General features: G+C 39.8%; 1 protein-coding gene and 1 long non-coding RNA gene across 12 annotated transcripts in view; one reads left to right on the forward strand and one right to left on the reverse strand.

The window, feature by feature from the left end:
* Positions 1-11,019, forward strand: part of LOC140666553 (uncharacterized) — a 148,368-nt gene extending 137,349 nt beyond the window's left edge. For both annotated transcript variants that reach the window (XR_012046781.1, XR_012046780.1), the window contains 2 exons: positions 5,416-6,890; positions 10,616-11,019. This is a non-coding gene — a long non-coding RNA (uncharacterized lncRNA). The remainder of the gene's footprint in view (positions 1-5,415; positions 6,891-10,615) is intronic.
* LOC140666542 (protein turtle) overlaps positions 1-16,154 on the reverse strand; it is a 223,037-nt gene that overhangs the window by 6,754 nt on the left and 200,129 nt on the right. For 9 of the 10 annotated variants that reach the window (XM_072893820.1, XM_072893827.1, XM_072893825.1 and 6 more), the window contains 8 exons: positions 12,635-12,922; positions 12,080-12,489; positions 11,443-11,714; positions 11,014-11,186; positions 8,997-9,077; positions 5,948-6,133; positions 5,501-5,728; positions 4,968-5,061 (listed from right to left, as the gene is read on the reverse strand). In XM_072893820.1, coding sequence (XP_072749921.1) covers positions 4,968-5,061; positions 5,501-5,728; positions 5,948-6,133; positions 8,997-9,077; positions 11,014-11,186; positions 11,443-11,714; positions 12,080-12,489; positions 12,635-12,922 — 1,732 coding nt within the window. Of the gene's footprint in view, positions 1-4,967; positions 5,062-5,500; positions 5,729-5,947; positions 6,134-8,996; positions 9,078-10,606; positions 10,670-11,013; positions 11,187-11,442; positions 11,715-12,079; positions 12,490-12,634; positions 12,923-16,154 lie in introns of all 10 variants that reach the window. The other variant, XM_072893828.1, reaches the window with a different exon arrangement.

The raw sequence follows: 16,154 nt of genomic DNA on the forward strand, positions 1-16,154 counted from the left end.
GATGAAATGAATAAAGTACAGTAATAGAATAAAAGAGATGTAAAAATACAGTTCCGTTAAAGTTACTCCCGGTTCGTCTCAAAGCTCACGAAACAAAACGTGAAAGAAGCTACGTAGATCTATATACGTAGGTGAGTGTATGCATAGAACGAGGTGTCGCGAGTCTTTTGTGCGGAGAGAGATCGGCGGAAAAGAAATGAAAAAAAAAAAAAAAAAAAAAAAAAAAAAAAAAAAACAGTATCTACCGCCTCGATCCCTTATCTATGTACTCCCTAAGGCCGCCGAACGAAGATATTAGGGTACTGACTGGATGTTACTAGTGTGAACTCCTAGCTGTTTAGCCTGTATTGCAGATCTCATCTACAGTCATGACAATCATCCTAAGTAGTAGTAGTAGTAGATAGTAGTAGGTGGTATATTAGTAGGTCCTAGCAGGTAACATTGCAGAGCTGTAGTCTCGCATAGTAGGTAGTAGTAGCAGTAGTGGTAGTAGCGGTAGTACTAGTAGTAACGGGCATGTCCCACCGGCAATTGGCGTTCGCTCGCTCGATCGACCGAGGTGGATCGACGACGATTGATGGAGATTTATAAAATCGATCTGACAGATTCGTTCGATCGATCGACGGACCGCTCGGTACAACGTGTTTATACACACACAAACACATATACGTATACCGTCGGCGGGAGCTTAATTTCGTGATTCTCGGGAGCAACCGTGGTCTCGGGTACGTAGTAGTGATGGTAGTAATAGCGGTAGTAGCGGTAATAGTAGCGGTAATAGGTAGTGGTAGTAGTAGTAGTAGTAGTAGCAGTAGTAGCAGTAGTAGTAGTAGTAGTAATAGTAGTAGTAGTGATAGTACTTGGTTTCTTTCTGTGTGGCTAGCGGAGGTTAGGCTTACTGTTCCGCCTCTCTATGATAAACACGCTCTCGTAATCTCGATTATCGAGGTGGAGTGCGTGATGGTCACGATCACGATTCGGGGGGGCCTGCTCGTGGACCGGCTCCGAGGTGGCAGTGGCGGGGGTGGTTACTTGCGTAGGAAGTGGTGATTGATGAAGAGGTTGTGGTGGTGGTGGTGGTAGTTGCGGATTCAACGGGCTGCAACGGGTCAGCGTCGAGACTGACTCGCCGCACGCGTTTAGATTTGTCGACCTACAGAAAACACAGAGAGAGAGGAGGACAAGAGACGCCCACGATTTTTCTTATCGTCATTGTTTTTCTTTTTTATTTTTCTTTTTGTCGGCAATGATTGCCTCGGCTTTGTCCCGTCAGCGTCTCCGCGGTTACCGTTTTGCGCGAAAATTGTTTTAGGGTCGGAGACACAAAAATGATAGAAGCAAAGAGAGAGAGAGAGAGAGAGAGAGATAGAGAGAAAGGTAGCGGGGAAAATTTCTTCTTTGACAATGCGACGATCGATTGACTCTACTAGCCGTCTCGTACCTTTTCTTTTCAATTCCTTTCTCTCTTGCCTTTTGATCGACAACGTTCGCGAACTGGCATCCCGCGCCCTTCCTCTCCAGAGTCTCTCGACCCTTGATGCTATTCTCTAACTTGCGTCGGCTCTCTTCTGATCCTTGCTCTGATCGCGATCTCGGTGCTTATCACCGAAATTATTTCAAGTCCGTATTCGTGGTTAGGTCGACATTTACGACCTGGATAATAAGCCGAGATAAGCACGCGAGTACAATTATCACAAGAAAAAAAAAAAAAAAAAAAAAAAAAACAATGTAGAACTGGCACATGGAAGAAAATTACGTTACTCGTAATCTTTAAATTGTTCTAACTTTGTTAAGTTTTTCGTGGTTAAACGACATTATACCGAAAAAGTTAGTGTAACGTCTCGTGTCCAACGTTGTCGAAGCATTAAGAAATTGCAATCGCTACTTATACTCGGCGCACAGTCTGGACCACGAATGCGGGCCTTGCAAAGAAAAAAAAAAAACTTGGCAGTAACTGAACCGTCCAGCCCGTTCTGGATATATACGTGTAGGTATAAACGTGCAATATCGATTTCTCTCGGGATAAGTCTCGAGAACGCGCCCGCGCATTTAGTGAATAAAAAAAATGCGACCAATGTTTCAGCTTATCATGAGGGTGATGATGATGAAGGAATGATGATTGCGACGTGAACTTTTGATACTTCGAAGGATCGTTTGTTGGAGATGATAGAACTGTTACACGCAAGGCAATATTTAGAAAGATTACTGACAGTATAATGTTTCCATAGACACATTGAAATGTATGAATATTTATAATAAAACAATATGGGCTAATAGGTATATAATTGCTGATCGCCATAAAAAAAAAAAAAAAAGAAAAGAAAAAAAGACAACGATTAATATCCGTACATATCAATTACAAAAGCGCATGCTCGATCGCAAGTTAAACGATGTGATATGGTAGTTGAGAACAGAGCGCCATTGTTGCATAATTAATGTTGGCTTATAATTACATATATGTGCGGTTCATTTTGGAATGGCTTCGCAATCAGCTTCGAACCTACGAGAAAATCTGAATTAGATATTAGATAGACGATCAAACTCGGTTCCCATAGAAAATCATAGATTGTGAAGTCCATGACTTTCTTCATCAATTAAGGCATGAATATGACACGTTGCCTGTGCGTGTAAGGGGATGATTTGCTCTAAAGGACTAAAAAGGGATTGGATTAGCCGATGGAACTTTTGCTAGCACCCTCACGATAAGCACCACAATATAGATACACATAGGAAGTAGTTTAATTCGGTACACACACATACAACAGTTACAGTACTACTCGAGAGAAACTGAACGGTGCGGCTGATAAAACGATATGATGATGAAAACATGACTGGGTCGAATGATACGTTTCTAACGAGTGGCGCGGATTCAGGATCAGCCAAAAGGCAAAATCGAGACGCGTGTAAGTAAAGAGGCAAGTAACGAGGTACCAAAAGTTTCGGGAAATTAAAGGTCTTACGATCCAGAAGAGGCATCACTGCAGTCGTATTGTGGACTTTTGGATGCCGCGATGAAAATCATAATGGTCAACAACTGAGTATAATTTATCCGCTACTACACGTGCAGTCCGTTCTGGCGTGAAATCGCAAAAACGAGCCGAAACACGCTGTGGCCCTCTTTTTTTTTTTTTTTTTTTCATTTCGTACGTCGAAAAGGTACGTTGTAAAGTCCGCGTACGCATATCTTGCGTTTCGTAAACTTTCTCGATGTGTAGATATGATATAATAAATTGTGCGAGTCGCGCGATCTCGGCGATTCGAATCGAGTCGCTCGATGTTTCACGTAGAATCAAATTACGCGATTTTTCGATTGCGTTAAAGAAAAAAAAATCCGATATATCTTTTCCATCTTTTATAAAAATTTAATAAAATATTTGTTACACATTGAGTACTTTTTGTAATTTTTTTTAATTAAACGAAATAACTAAAATAGAAACCGCTGTTCGATCCGATTTGTATAATTGTGGGGAAAAAAGTTACCATCTCGTGCACACGCTCGACATTTCCTTCCGTTACCCTTCGCATTGTATATCCCCTGCAGCGCCCAAAAAAAAAAAAAAAAAAAAAAAAAAAAAAAAACCGATGCAGAAAACGAATTGATTGTCACGCGCGCAAACGAATTGTCGCACGTCATCTGATTCAAACCACAACGAAATCTAACTCGATCCGAATCGCCCGGAACGAGCTCGATTCTTTCGTTCATGCCTAACGGAAATGTGCACGCATGCACGCACGCGCACGCGTGGCAGTGTGCGTAAATTACTTATCGATTATCGAAAGATCATTTCTCCAACCTCGTCCAAAATACCTCTGCTGCTGCGGTTTAGTCTGCCGGTTTAATTTGCTACGAGATATACATCTAGAAGCTCATAGTGTTATATGTATGGCGCAAGTAGATCAAAAGAGGTCTGTCGTTTCTCGTTTCCTTAATCCCCCTATTTCAGACGATAATACTTGTCCTTTGTCAAGACGGATCGAGTTGACGGCGGGAGAGAGAATGGATTTCTCTCCGTACGTCTGTCTCTCCGTAAATTTCACGGTCATACGTTTGTAAATGTCGTTGATACACGACACATAATGACACATCGTTATTTCTAATTGCTTCGTAAAATAATCAAACACTTATCATTAATTTTAAAAATAATTGAATCGATGATTTTGGAAAGAAAAGTTATCATTAAAATTGTAGCTGCAAAGTAATGGTAGTTGACGTAACACAGTCATACGAAATAAATGTAAATTTTGATATCCAGGACAATTATAAATATATAAATGTATATGCGTAATATCGCGTAAATGTTCGAGTATCTGTTGGCTAGAAAAGATTTTTTTTACTCGTGAGAGGTTTCATAAATGCTTGCTGTGCTTCGGTCGCCTATTGCTCGTAAGAGGGGGTGGAGTGGACTTAATCGCTAGCTCTGTCTAAACCTAAGTGATAAATGTTTCTTTGAAGTCGCATCTGCACTTTGTCTGACGCGTTTTGACACGTTCGTCGATCTTTAATGCCTGAATGATCTGCTGTATCTTAATCAGAGACCTCCTTGTCGTTAAGAACCCTCTTATACTTTATTAAAGGCGATAAATATAACATCCTTTTTTTTGATCGAATGTATTACTTGTTTATCGAATATTGTCTGTTAGAAAATTACTAATTATATATCGAATTTTACGTGGATGACTTTATCATAAAAATAAACCTATTAAAAAAATGTTATATTATAGCTGAAAATATCTTAATGCTTAAAAAATCTCTTTGAAATTTTTATTTTATATAATTTGATTCTTTTATTTTATATATTGTATTTTTTGCGAATTTTATGCAATTGGCGGAACAAATTTTGTAGTGCAGCTGCGATCTCTTCGGTCTACTTTTCGTTTGATTGGAACCTTTAGAGCTCCAAAATATCGTGAATCAAGATTCTGTGAAATTTGGGAGGATAATAATATTTCGGGTGGTAGACACTCACTTTTTCAAAGGCACTGTTCCCTGGGGCCCCTGCCCTGCGCCGTTCCTGGCGTCGGTGACCCTGCAGGCCACCATATTATACGCTGAAAGCAGTTCTACAATGTTACATAATTATGTTAAACATATGTTCAGTTTCACAGGTGCATGCCCGGCGCCTGCGTTGCCGGATCGTAGTCATCTCTTTGATCAGTTCTGAACGCTAAATGCAAATGATACGTTCGCATTTTCGGTAAAAAACTAAAGAATAAGCTGCTCCAGAACGAATCAAAAATCCAAAAAAATAAAATAAATATGATTGGCACAAAATGACTTGTATGTTTGCACATGAGCGCATTTTTAGATATAAACGGTTAAGCTGTCAATTACGTGAGTCATGAGTTAGAAACATTTTAATTATAATATTTCTATCGTTAACTTTATTACATTTTATTTTGTCTTTTGTGCGACAGAGACGACACAACCAGGAGCACAGGTGCAGGCAAATTGCGGGCAAAATGATGTCGATACGACGATAACGCCACGGGGCGTTCATACCTTTCTCCTGTTTTCGTCTTTTCCGTTTATTGCATATTTTGACCGCGCATATGCTGAGGATGATGGCGACGAGGAAGAAGAGGATACCGCCTACGACGCCTGCGGTGATCGCTTTGTGCTTGACGCGAGCCGGCACGGGAAACTTCACCTGTTCGCTCACGCCGTAATTCGTAGCCGAATTGGCGAACACTTGGAAATAGTAGGTCCTACCACCGACCAGGTTCTTCACTGTGGACGTTCACGTTAAAGGGGAAAATCGCATGAAAAGCCGTATTCTCGAAAATCGACAATTAAAATGTTGGTTTATGTGAATGTTCGGAATTTACTCGTATTCGTGATGTTGACGCCTGTCCGATGCTAGTAAGAAACTTTACACGCAAAATAATTGCTCTGCGATCAATGAGAGAAAAAGAGAAAGAGACAGATAGGTGGCCGGTAGTATTTTACCTAAATAACTGGTCTCCTCGGGTCGTATTTGGCCCTTGTTGAGCGTTTTCCAAGGTCCGTCCGTCTTGTACTTGATAGTGTAATATTGGATAAGATGGCTACGTTCCATAGGAGGTTGCCAGGTTATCAGGAAACCGTTGCTGATTTCCGTCACCGTGAGATTCCGGGGAGTACCTGGCTTTGGTCCTGCGATATCAATCGGAAATAATATAATACATGTTAATCTTATTTCCATTTTTTACTTTATGATTTTACATCGTTTAAATACACATACGTTTTTATACCGTACGACGATTGACATGTAATTTCTAACAACAAAAACGAATAAAGATTTTAAAATTTTAATTCCTGCCATATACACGAAATAAAAGACCGAAGGGGAAAAATCTCTTTGGCGTCAGTAAATAAATGTTGCTGTCGTAACTCCGAAATAATTCCAGTGACGCACCCGGTTGCAACGCCAGCGAAAAGCTTTTTTGATGGAAACGTTAACGCTGTTCCGACCGCAGCGACATTTTCGCATCTATCAAATCCATCGGTATTCGCACTATCGAGTTGTACGTCTGACTTTTTTTCATCATCGCATATCTGGGTCAACTGCGATACAATGTTTAAAAAAAAAATTCCTTGCATTGACTGATACTTGCAAATACGCTAATATAAAACACGATGAATCATAACTATGTCCATTTTGAGGCAATAATTATATTGAATATTCTCCATTTTTCTAATATACATCTTCATAATATAAATGTCGGATGTCCCGTTAAATTAAAATCGATAACTTTGTTTCGAGATAACATTATTTATGTTATATAAAATGTGTCTGTATAATATTATATGCATATTATTATATATTCTTCAGCTGATACTCGAAGCTAGTAGAGGCCGGAATGGAACCAACTATTGATGCAACTTCTTAATTGGATTAACCAGACACGAGGTCAGCTTCTTTCATCACTTCTTACGCATATAATGTTACGACCTAATTGCTTCCGGCGTACGCGCGTTAATGTGTAGGAGCGGCGCTATTTCTTCTAGGCAGTATAGTACAACTTGGCGTTGTAAATTTTAAAGCGGCTTATTCTCGCTAAAAAAATATGGGAATACGAGTAAGGAAACGCTACTGGCGTAGCGCGGAATAATTTGCATGGAAAAGTGCGAATATTTTATTTAACTCTCGCTGTTTTTTGTCTGATGCGCACCCATCATATTCTGATTCATCCAATCATGGGTTTATTCCGACAAAGCAAATATCCGACTCTATTCTTTCATTTCCCCTTATCGATTTAATGGCCCCAGTTCTGGAAAATATCTCGGTGGAATTTACAAAATTGACGGAGATTGCCTCGTTGTTGTTGCGAATCACGGTCGGAAAGCGTAAAAACTGTTTCACGATTGTTTGCTTTGTTGATTACGTAAACCGCACAGGCCGGTAAATTTCCTTGGTTATCAGATGGAATAGCCGCGTATCGAGAGTGGTTTTACGTCCGTTTAAAACACCGGGCGAGTTTATCAAAGACCGTGTAAGTACGCGTATTTATCCTATATCGGCGATTTGAACGAAGCAATTCTTAGAGTCATTCAAATTGACCAACATACCGTGAAACTGGCAAGATTGAGCTTTTGAGATCAAAGAAAAACGCTTGAAATTCTCGTAGGACATAGTAGTACAGTGAATCGATTTGCAAATGCATTGACGTATGTGACAAAATAGAGACAAAGTCGAGAAAAAGTTATTCTCGTCGAAAAATCTCGTCGTTATTTTGTAGATAGGTATTGCGAAGTAAACGCAGAGCGTTTAGAAAGTTAAATCGATTTTTTCGTAATGGCTTTTTCGCCACGTCACCACATAGACAATATGAGAAAATTGGAGATAGCCGGAAAATATAGGCTTGTTGGTTTGGCCGCAAAATTGCAAAATTAGCGGTTGTTGTATTGTTTCGAATATTTGTTTTATAAAATAAATAAAATTTTTTATTCCCTTTTTCCCCTATTCTTCTATAAACTGCCCATTACGAGCGCTTTCTCTTGCTTCTATCGAGATATAACGAGCTTTTTATATTTTATTATTTTTGTGTAAAAATAACATCCGCGCGCTATTCCAGCGGAGGAATGCGCGTGTACATTTTCAGGCATTTTATTTCTAAAAATTTTGTTAAAAATTTCACAATACACACACTAATGCTATGCAAAATATTAAATAAATAAAGCAATGTTAACATTTCATCATGAAAGAATATAAAGTATAATTATAATATAATCATTTATATCATTAATATAATTTTATATATGTATATGTATATAATTATTGTATATCAAAGATTTATTTTTTTTTCTTTCTGATTCATGTCACTATACTCCACCTTTCTCAACAATTCAAATATGATTGAAACTCGACGCGCGGGAGAAGTACAACTAGAACTTTCTTGGGTTTATTCAACTCTAAAGCGGAGTAGATTGTTTGGAACCGTCTGCTACGTACAAAATGTATGATGTTATTTCCTGCTCTTCCTCCTGGAATACTTCTCCTCGTCGTAGCTCTCTTCGGTGTGGCGCGGCTAAGAGGATTTCATTTTTATTTTCCTCTGTATCTTTTTCGCATCGTTGTGCGCCGAACTCTGTACGCGAGCGTGGGTGTGCGTGAACATACGCGTTTCTTTCTCATTGTCCTTTCAGACCGCTTCATACTTATTTTCACGTCTACCATAGCGGATAATGATGTTTAATCTTCTCGCGAGACATAAGAGCTTCCACCTTAAAAAGGCAGAGTTTTAAGCTCTCGCCTTATCTTTGCAGCGTGGAAGATTTTTAATTAAATGTGCAACGAGAAAGGCAATCGTGTGTCTCATCTAGCTGAGTGTAAATAACTTGTCGAACGTGGGCGGGAGAAAGTAACGATGAACACTTTCGAATATCTCAAACGAAGAATGTGATAGGTGTTTCCTAACTTACTGTCGATGTAAAAATGGTAAAGAAATCGTTTTTATCTTATACCTACGAACATTTTTTTCTGTGTAATATATTTTATAAAAAGGTGAAAATATACCTTTCGGTCGAATGATTATCGGAAGCATGGGATTTCCTGTGGAATCAGTCGGTAATACGAGTGTATTATAATCAACGATGTCTGAAACGAAAAAAATAATAATAAGAAGAAACAAAATTATAAAAGGGAAGAAATTAAAGCATTTCCTATGTATCGAAAAGTTTACATCATAAGATGATAAAATAAGCTCTGGCTTTTATTACAAAGATTCTAAATGAAATCTAGGCCAACTCATTGTTAAATATATACTCTACTAATCATGATAAGGTCGGTTTCATGTTAATTAGTTTTAATTAGTCAAAATATTTTTTTAAAAATATACCGCCAAGCATTTCCAAATTATCTCTGTGTATGAAATTCTTCAACTAATTCTGCGAAATATTCTGGGAATTAAAAGTTTAATTTTTTTTTCACGAATACGTCGAAACAACGAATTTTGACAAGCTGCATTCTTATTCCGTCAACATTTTATTTTTCAATTAATTCTGAACTCGATATATGTAGATAAAATTTTAACTCTAAAATTAGATAAAAAAATGGTAACAAAATACGATTATTGAGAAAATATTCGTTAAAGAAAATTGATTCTAAAAAATGCTTTAGAGGATTTCACTATAAAATTGAGTTTTGGAGTACTCTGTATAGAAAATAGTAGAGGTATAGAAAGAGAAAATTTAGTTAATCGTGGTTAATCGGCGTTGACTAAGGAAGTCGACGCAAGACTAAGGAGCGAGACCGATGACGATGCGGGCTTGTGCGTGGGTGGAACCATAAGAAGCGAGGAAGCGCTACAGCAAGAAAAAAGGTATAGAGAAGAAAGCGAGATAGGCGAAAGAAACGGTTGAAAGGTAACCAGATAGAAATCCCTAGACGCCGGTATCAGGGATGCTCGAGGTACGGTGTGTACAAATGGAAGGCAATGAACCGGTGGATTCGAGGGAAGGAAATAAAAGCGGAAGCAGAATGAACGGCTCGATGGGTTTTCCGATACGATAAGTCGCCGCGGAAGTCTCTCCGTTCCTTCTTCGTCTCTTTTTCTCGGTTTTCTCCGCTCACCTTGCCTCATTTCGCATCCGCATTCGTCCCCTCCTTTCCAGCCTTTATCTTATCTTTTTACCTCCTTCCTATCCTTTTTCCTTCATGCTTGTTCCTTTCTTCTTCTTCTTCTTCTTCTTCTTCTTCTTCTTCTTTTTTTATCCCTACGGTTCTAGTCGAGAAAAAAGTCGCGCGACTTTTCGACTCTCGGTTCTATATCCCCGATGAGTGGATCGCGAAGGGTGAGACGGGAACGGCATTCACACGCATGAATTTCCCCTAGACAGTAATCGAGATGCCATTCTCAGCTTGCGAAGTCGCGCGACTTGGTGCGCAAGATATTCTGAGATATTTATTCCGGCAGCTGATCGAGTTTTGCTAGCTTGCAGATTCGAAATAACAGTAGAAATTGTCGATTTTTAACACCTCAAAAAGACTACATCGTGCGCTGCCACCAACATTTCACGTACTCAAATTTAAAATTTATATATCGGTATTTTCGGTATTTAATAATCTAATAATTATCTTGTTTTCTAATATTTAGAAACAGTACTAATTTATTATTCGAATCTTACCACTTTCAGGTGAGACGGGTTGATCAACCGAAGAGGGGGTGGCCGAGTGGGTCAGAGCAACGTCTTGGAGAAGAATGCAGCGAAAGATGTGAACAGCGAGAAAGAAATTTGTACGGATGCAAAGATTAGTTTATTAGTTTATTAAATAAGCTAGCGCGCTATTTGTTAGCTTGTTAGAAAATTAATCAGATTAGTGATTAGTTAGACCAACAATATTCAAGAGAAATATTTTAATTATACATGTTAGTAGTTATTCAATTATACATGAAATAAATCTACCGTGTTTATCACTAAATCATCAAATTTTGCTCATTTAAGGCCTGTATCTCTGGCTTGTGAAATTTATCCAAAACTTTAGTTTAGTAGAATCGAAATAATTCAGATAAGCATAATGTAGTTTCCATTACCGAGCGTCCTGATTGTGATGACTTTGCTCAGCATTCCCTCGCCTAGAGCGTTTTTCCCGATTACCTGGAACTCATAGAGCGTACTTGGCGTGAGAGTGTTGATCGTCACCGTCGTGCTGCCCGATGGAGTCACGGGGATTGTCTTCCATTCCGAAACTCCTGATTCTCTATACCTAAAGAGAATAACACGAGAAAAAAAAAGCATATGAATAGATTTAAAAAATTCTAAATTCTTTACATAAATAATTATCAGTCTGTTCATGAATAATAAATATAATAATACTGATAGGACTGTGATATGTATATTATATAGATAAATTGTTTTTACGAAATAAATGTCTCTTATTTTGAATAAAACGATTATTGTATCGACAAGAGGAGCTTTAAGTTGATGCCTATCAGTCTATCCCTATCTATACGTATACCTACCAGATTGTATAATCTTGCTTGTAATCAGGACCACCGGAATAGCCTGGTAACCAAGTTAGCGTTACCGAAAATTGCGTGGCAGTGCCTGACACGTTGTAAGGTGCATGGGGTTGCGTGCCTTCGACTATCAGCTGCGTCGAGGACGAGATAGTGGCGACTTCGTTGGAGGCGACGCACTGATAAAACCCAAAGTCTCCACGTCGAAGGCTCTCTATGGTTAGATTGCCGCCGACGACTTTCGCGCGGCTGCGTTGAATAGGTCCGCCGTCTCTCTAACATAATTTTACGGACGCTTACAAAATGCAACGAGAGGCAATTTGTCAGAAGTACAGTCAACGTACAAATACACTATTCAATCGATACAAAAGTCCAAAAGATGAAAAAGTTTGAAAAATTATATATATTGTTGCAATGTCTTTCGGCTTTTTGTGTTATTTGAAGAATAAATATATATTTTGAAAAAAAATATACAGATGACAAAAGATAGATATTGTTATATATTCTGTAAATAGCAATGCCGATTATTTTCTTCTGTTGCAGATAATACATAATATATATTTAAAATATATTTAAAAATATGAAATATAGCGAGAATTTTGCGGACAATATTCCAAGTGTATCTTTTTAAAATTTATACCCGATGCCATTGTATCGATGGTTTCTGCGTTCCCTCAGCCTCTTGAGCGTCACAATGCATCTCGACCGTCTCGCCGACCTTTTTCGTGTATACCGATTCCGGCTCAAGGGTGAAGGAAGGTGGGTTCCGCACGAGGACCTCCATCGGACCTGAGCTGCCCTGCGTGCCCTGGGCGTTGTAAGGCGTGCAGGTATATCTACCTTGATGATTCTCATTGACCCGTGTAAAGAGCAGGGAGCCGTTGTTCATGATAACAATGTCCTTCGTCTGATAAGGCTCAAGTAGGCGCTTGTCCTTGGTCCAGGTCACGTATTGTAGAGGCGGGTTGGCTTTTATGTAACACTGGACCACACCAGCCAGACGGAATGGCAGGTATTGAACAGTGGGGGTGAATGTCACCTTCGCCGGGTCTGAAACATGTGAAATCTATGATAAAATTACCCCCAGATATCGATCGCATTGTCACTAGGATTCTTTTAACATATACTTCTCTTAATTTTGGAATTTTAAATCTTCGCATGATATTTTAATTATAACTTTTCAAACAAGTCTTACACTCGACGTTCAAGTAGGCGCTAGCAGTTTGAGGATCTCCGATGCCGTTGGTAACCTCGCATAAATATTGACCAGAGTCATCGGCACTAACGGGGTTGATAACCAGACTGCCGTCCATCTTGATGGACACACGGGTGTCCAGGGCCGAGACTTCCGTGACGGGAGCGCCTTCGCGAAACCAGCGCACCGTTACGTTACCCGGGAGAGCCTTTGCTTCGCAGGAGAACTGCACTTTTTCGCCTTCTAGTTTCGTTTGATTTGTCGGCGGTAACGTAATAACAGCTCCACCTACGGAAAAATATATAACACAAGGTTTTTATTACATAATTTTATGATAAACTGAAAAGATGCGAGATGTCGATCGTGTGGTCACCAGGTCTAACTGATATGATATTCATGTAGCATTTATAGTCTGTCTATTGCATCCAGAATCTGCGGTGACGATTGACTGGTGATATTGGTTGTCTCGCTGTCAAAGATATCCCGGAAGAGACGACAGCATGTGGTGCATACTAACCCGCCGTCATGTAGAGAGACAGAGAGAGAGAGAGAGAAATTGAATTCTATAGCTATCGTCTTCATCGATTCTCAATAACGTCTCTCTTGCTTGTCAGCGAAAAAGCCACGACGGATAGACGAAAGTATGCCATCTGAGCACAACTATCCTCGAATTTGCCTTTCGTCACGATTTCTACGCCTTCGACAAAGGTGCTCAACAGGGTGCATTATATCTTCATCGATATCCAATGTCGTCCACACCCATAGCCGTCTCTCGCGCGTATTCACATTGTGAAGAATTTCAAAACTTGCGGCTTTCAAAACCCGTCGCCTCAGAAATGAATATCTCGCCGTATTATAACGAAAGATCGATTCTCACCGCACAAAAGACCCAACCCCCGCTTCGCGCGCGATTTCGTGGTATTTTCGCAATCCGATCTATCGTCATTCGTCGGAAATTACAATCGCCTTCATCCCCGCATGTGCTACAGTGGAGCTGGAGGGGGGAACATAATACATGGAGTTGTCAAGGAATTAGTGACAGAAAGATTACGTTTGAATATAATGATTGCGAGAAATTTATCTGACGATAAATTTAGACGTTAAAATCGCCACAGAGTAAAATATCCTTATTTTTATTTTGCATCATATAAAAAGTTCATATTTATTTACACATATATAAAAAAGCATTTTTTTTAAATTTCATATTTATATTTATATTTTAAATTTCGTACTTATGAATTTTATAAACGCTATAGTTAATTTTGTGATCTACGTCGCGTGTCTGTTTTTGAGTTTTAATTTTATGAATACGCGGTATTCAAAATATTATATAATCGAATTCGAGATTGTTAGTTGGCAAAGTAAACTGGATATATGGTAGATATCGCACAAACAATCTGTGAATTTATACGTGCAAACGAACGCCGGATGTCATCATACTGCAAATTTATTGACAAACGTTTGAGCAACTAAACAGTTGACAGATTGTTGCGGTGTTTGTTGTCCTTGCGTATCGACGTAATCAAGTTCGAGGTTGGCGGAATAGCTTTTTGCTCGGCGCTCGGCGCTCGGCGTTACGCATGCCTGACGGAAAGTTTCGATCTCACGTCTCACGGTTGCGGAAGCAAGCCGCGAGATCAGGCAGGAAAGGGCAAAGAGGAGAGAGGAAGTGGCAAAGGGGGGAGGGGCTTCGAGCCGCGTAAGAAATATCGCAGTTTCGTTCGGTAGACGGGAAATCCCGAGAAACGAGGGCAACGATATTCTAAGCTCTGCCCCCGATGTCTCAATATATTGCACACTACGGTCGCACCTCCGAAGATGCGGCACAATACGCGCCGGGGCGGTGCATGGCTGCAGCCAGCGCGACAGGAATAAATTTGAATCTACGAGCTTGATAAACGTACGAAGCGCGGAATGAGAACTTGTTGCCCGGAGAAAAGAAAAGAAGAAGAGGAAGGTATTTCCTCGCGTAATCTTGCATCCTCGCTGCATCTAAATCCGAGCACGCGCGCGCAAGGATTTACTCAATCAAACCATCCATCATGTCGATCCATCACGTCAATCTTTTTACATTTACGCGCCGCGCCGCTTCATTCGAAACTTATCCCCGGATATATCTTAAGAATCTCTCGCTTTTTATTAGCTCGAGGATATACATTTTAATTATTCCTGCACCCCCGACGATGATACATTTTACGTCGCGGACGCGAAAGCTTGGAAGGATACTTTACGAAAGGGGGGAAGAGTTTTCGCAAAGTTTTTCGCGGCGAATGAGGCCAATGGAATTCTGAGTTGCCTGTAGAATCATGCGCCGAGCGTGCGGTCGCCATAAAGTTGCGCGCGCGGTGCACATTACGCGCGATCGTTAACGACGTTGTTTTTACCCAACTTGAAGCAGCAATTTTCCCCGATGTGTACGATGCGGTCCATGTTTACGCGACGGCTCTTCCAGACGTCGCGCTTTCATCCGCAGAAATATTCAGGAGCCTCGAGAGGAAGCTCGTGGGATGCCGAAAACACTTTTATAAAGTGATTATTAAGCTACCGCCGTCATCTGCTACATCATCGACCGTGTTGCATTTATGCGCCGCATTCTCCGTGCGAACAGTGTCACAGTGACAAATTTCAGCGTTTGCCAACTAGACGAAAATCTTGATAAACCGGGGCAATGAAATTCAGAGAAAGAGAGGGAGATATAGAGAGAGAGAACGGTTGCTCTTACGCCAAATACATAACTATGACGTGATGCTGCGTCGCGCTGCATCACGTTGCACATTGTGAATACGCGGTGCTATACGAGAACCGTGAAGGGTGGTTCAGCAAATGGAGCAGCACAGTCGAGATGCGGAATATATTCTAGAATGATTTATTCCTATAATGTTTACTTTCCAGCAATTTTTCATCTTCTTTAAATGCTCTACTTCGTTTAACGTTAAAACGAAACATTATATTATGCCACGTGAAATAGGTGTATCTGTCTACCTTATAAAATGCAAGAGATAAATACTCGTGATTTTTTTAAAATAAATTTCTTTTGATTTATACGCACATATGCACACAGAAATTTGATGTAATTATTGTTTCTATTTACACGTGTAATTTTCCACTTTATTTCCTATTTTAACAAAGACACGAAAAATAAGAAAAATAAGAGAAACGTAAAAATGTTAAATTTCAACACACAGTGTTCTCTGATTGCTTATTTTTCGCGGTAATAATAATAATAATAATAATAATAATAATAATAATAATAATTCCCGTTAACGCTCCCTTAATTTTATTCCTCGCGTGCGAGCGAATTTTACGACCTCGTCGTCGTTTCAGGCAAGCGACATTCGCGCCATTTCTCAATCCATTAAATAACCATCTCGCGACCAAGACTGTAAACGGGCGTGAAAACAAGAGACGAGACGGTAAGACAATACGATGATGAAGACGGATGTCCCGGTGACGGTTTGCCATTGAGGCGGATTACAAATTTGCAGTGGTTGTGGGGTAGAAACGAGCGACGATGTTGAAA

Source organism: Anoplolepis gracilipes, chromosome 6 (assembly GCF_047496725.1).
Source record: "Anoplolepis gracilipes chromosome 6, ASM4749672v1, whole genome shotgun sequence".
Classification (NCBI taxonomy): Eukaryota; Metazoa; Arthropoda; class Insecta; order Hymenoptera; family Formicidae; genus Anoplolepis; species Anoplolepis gracilipes.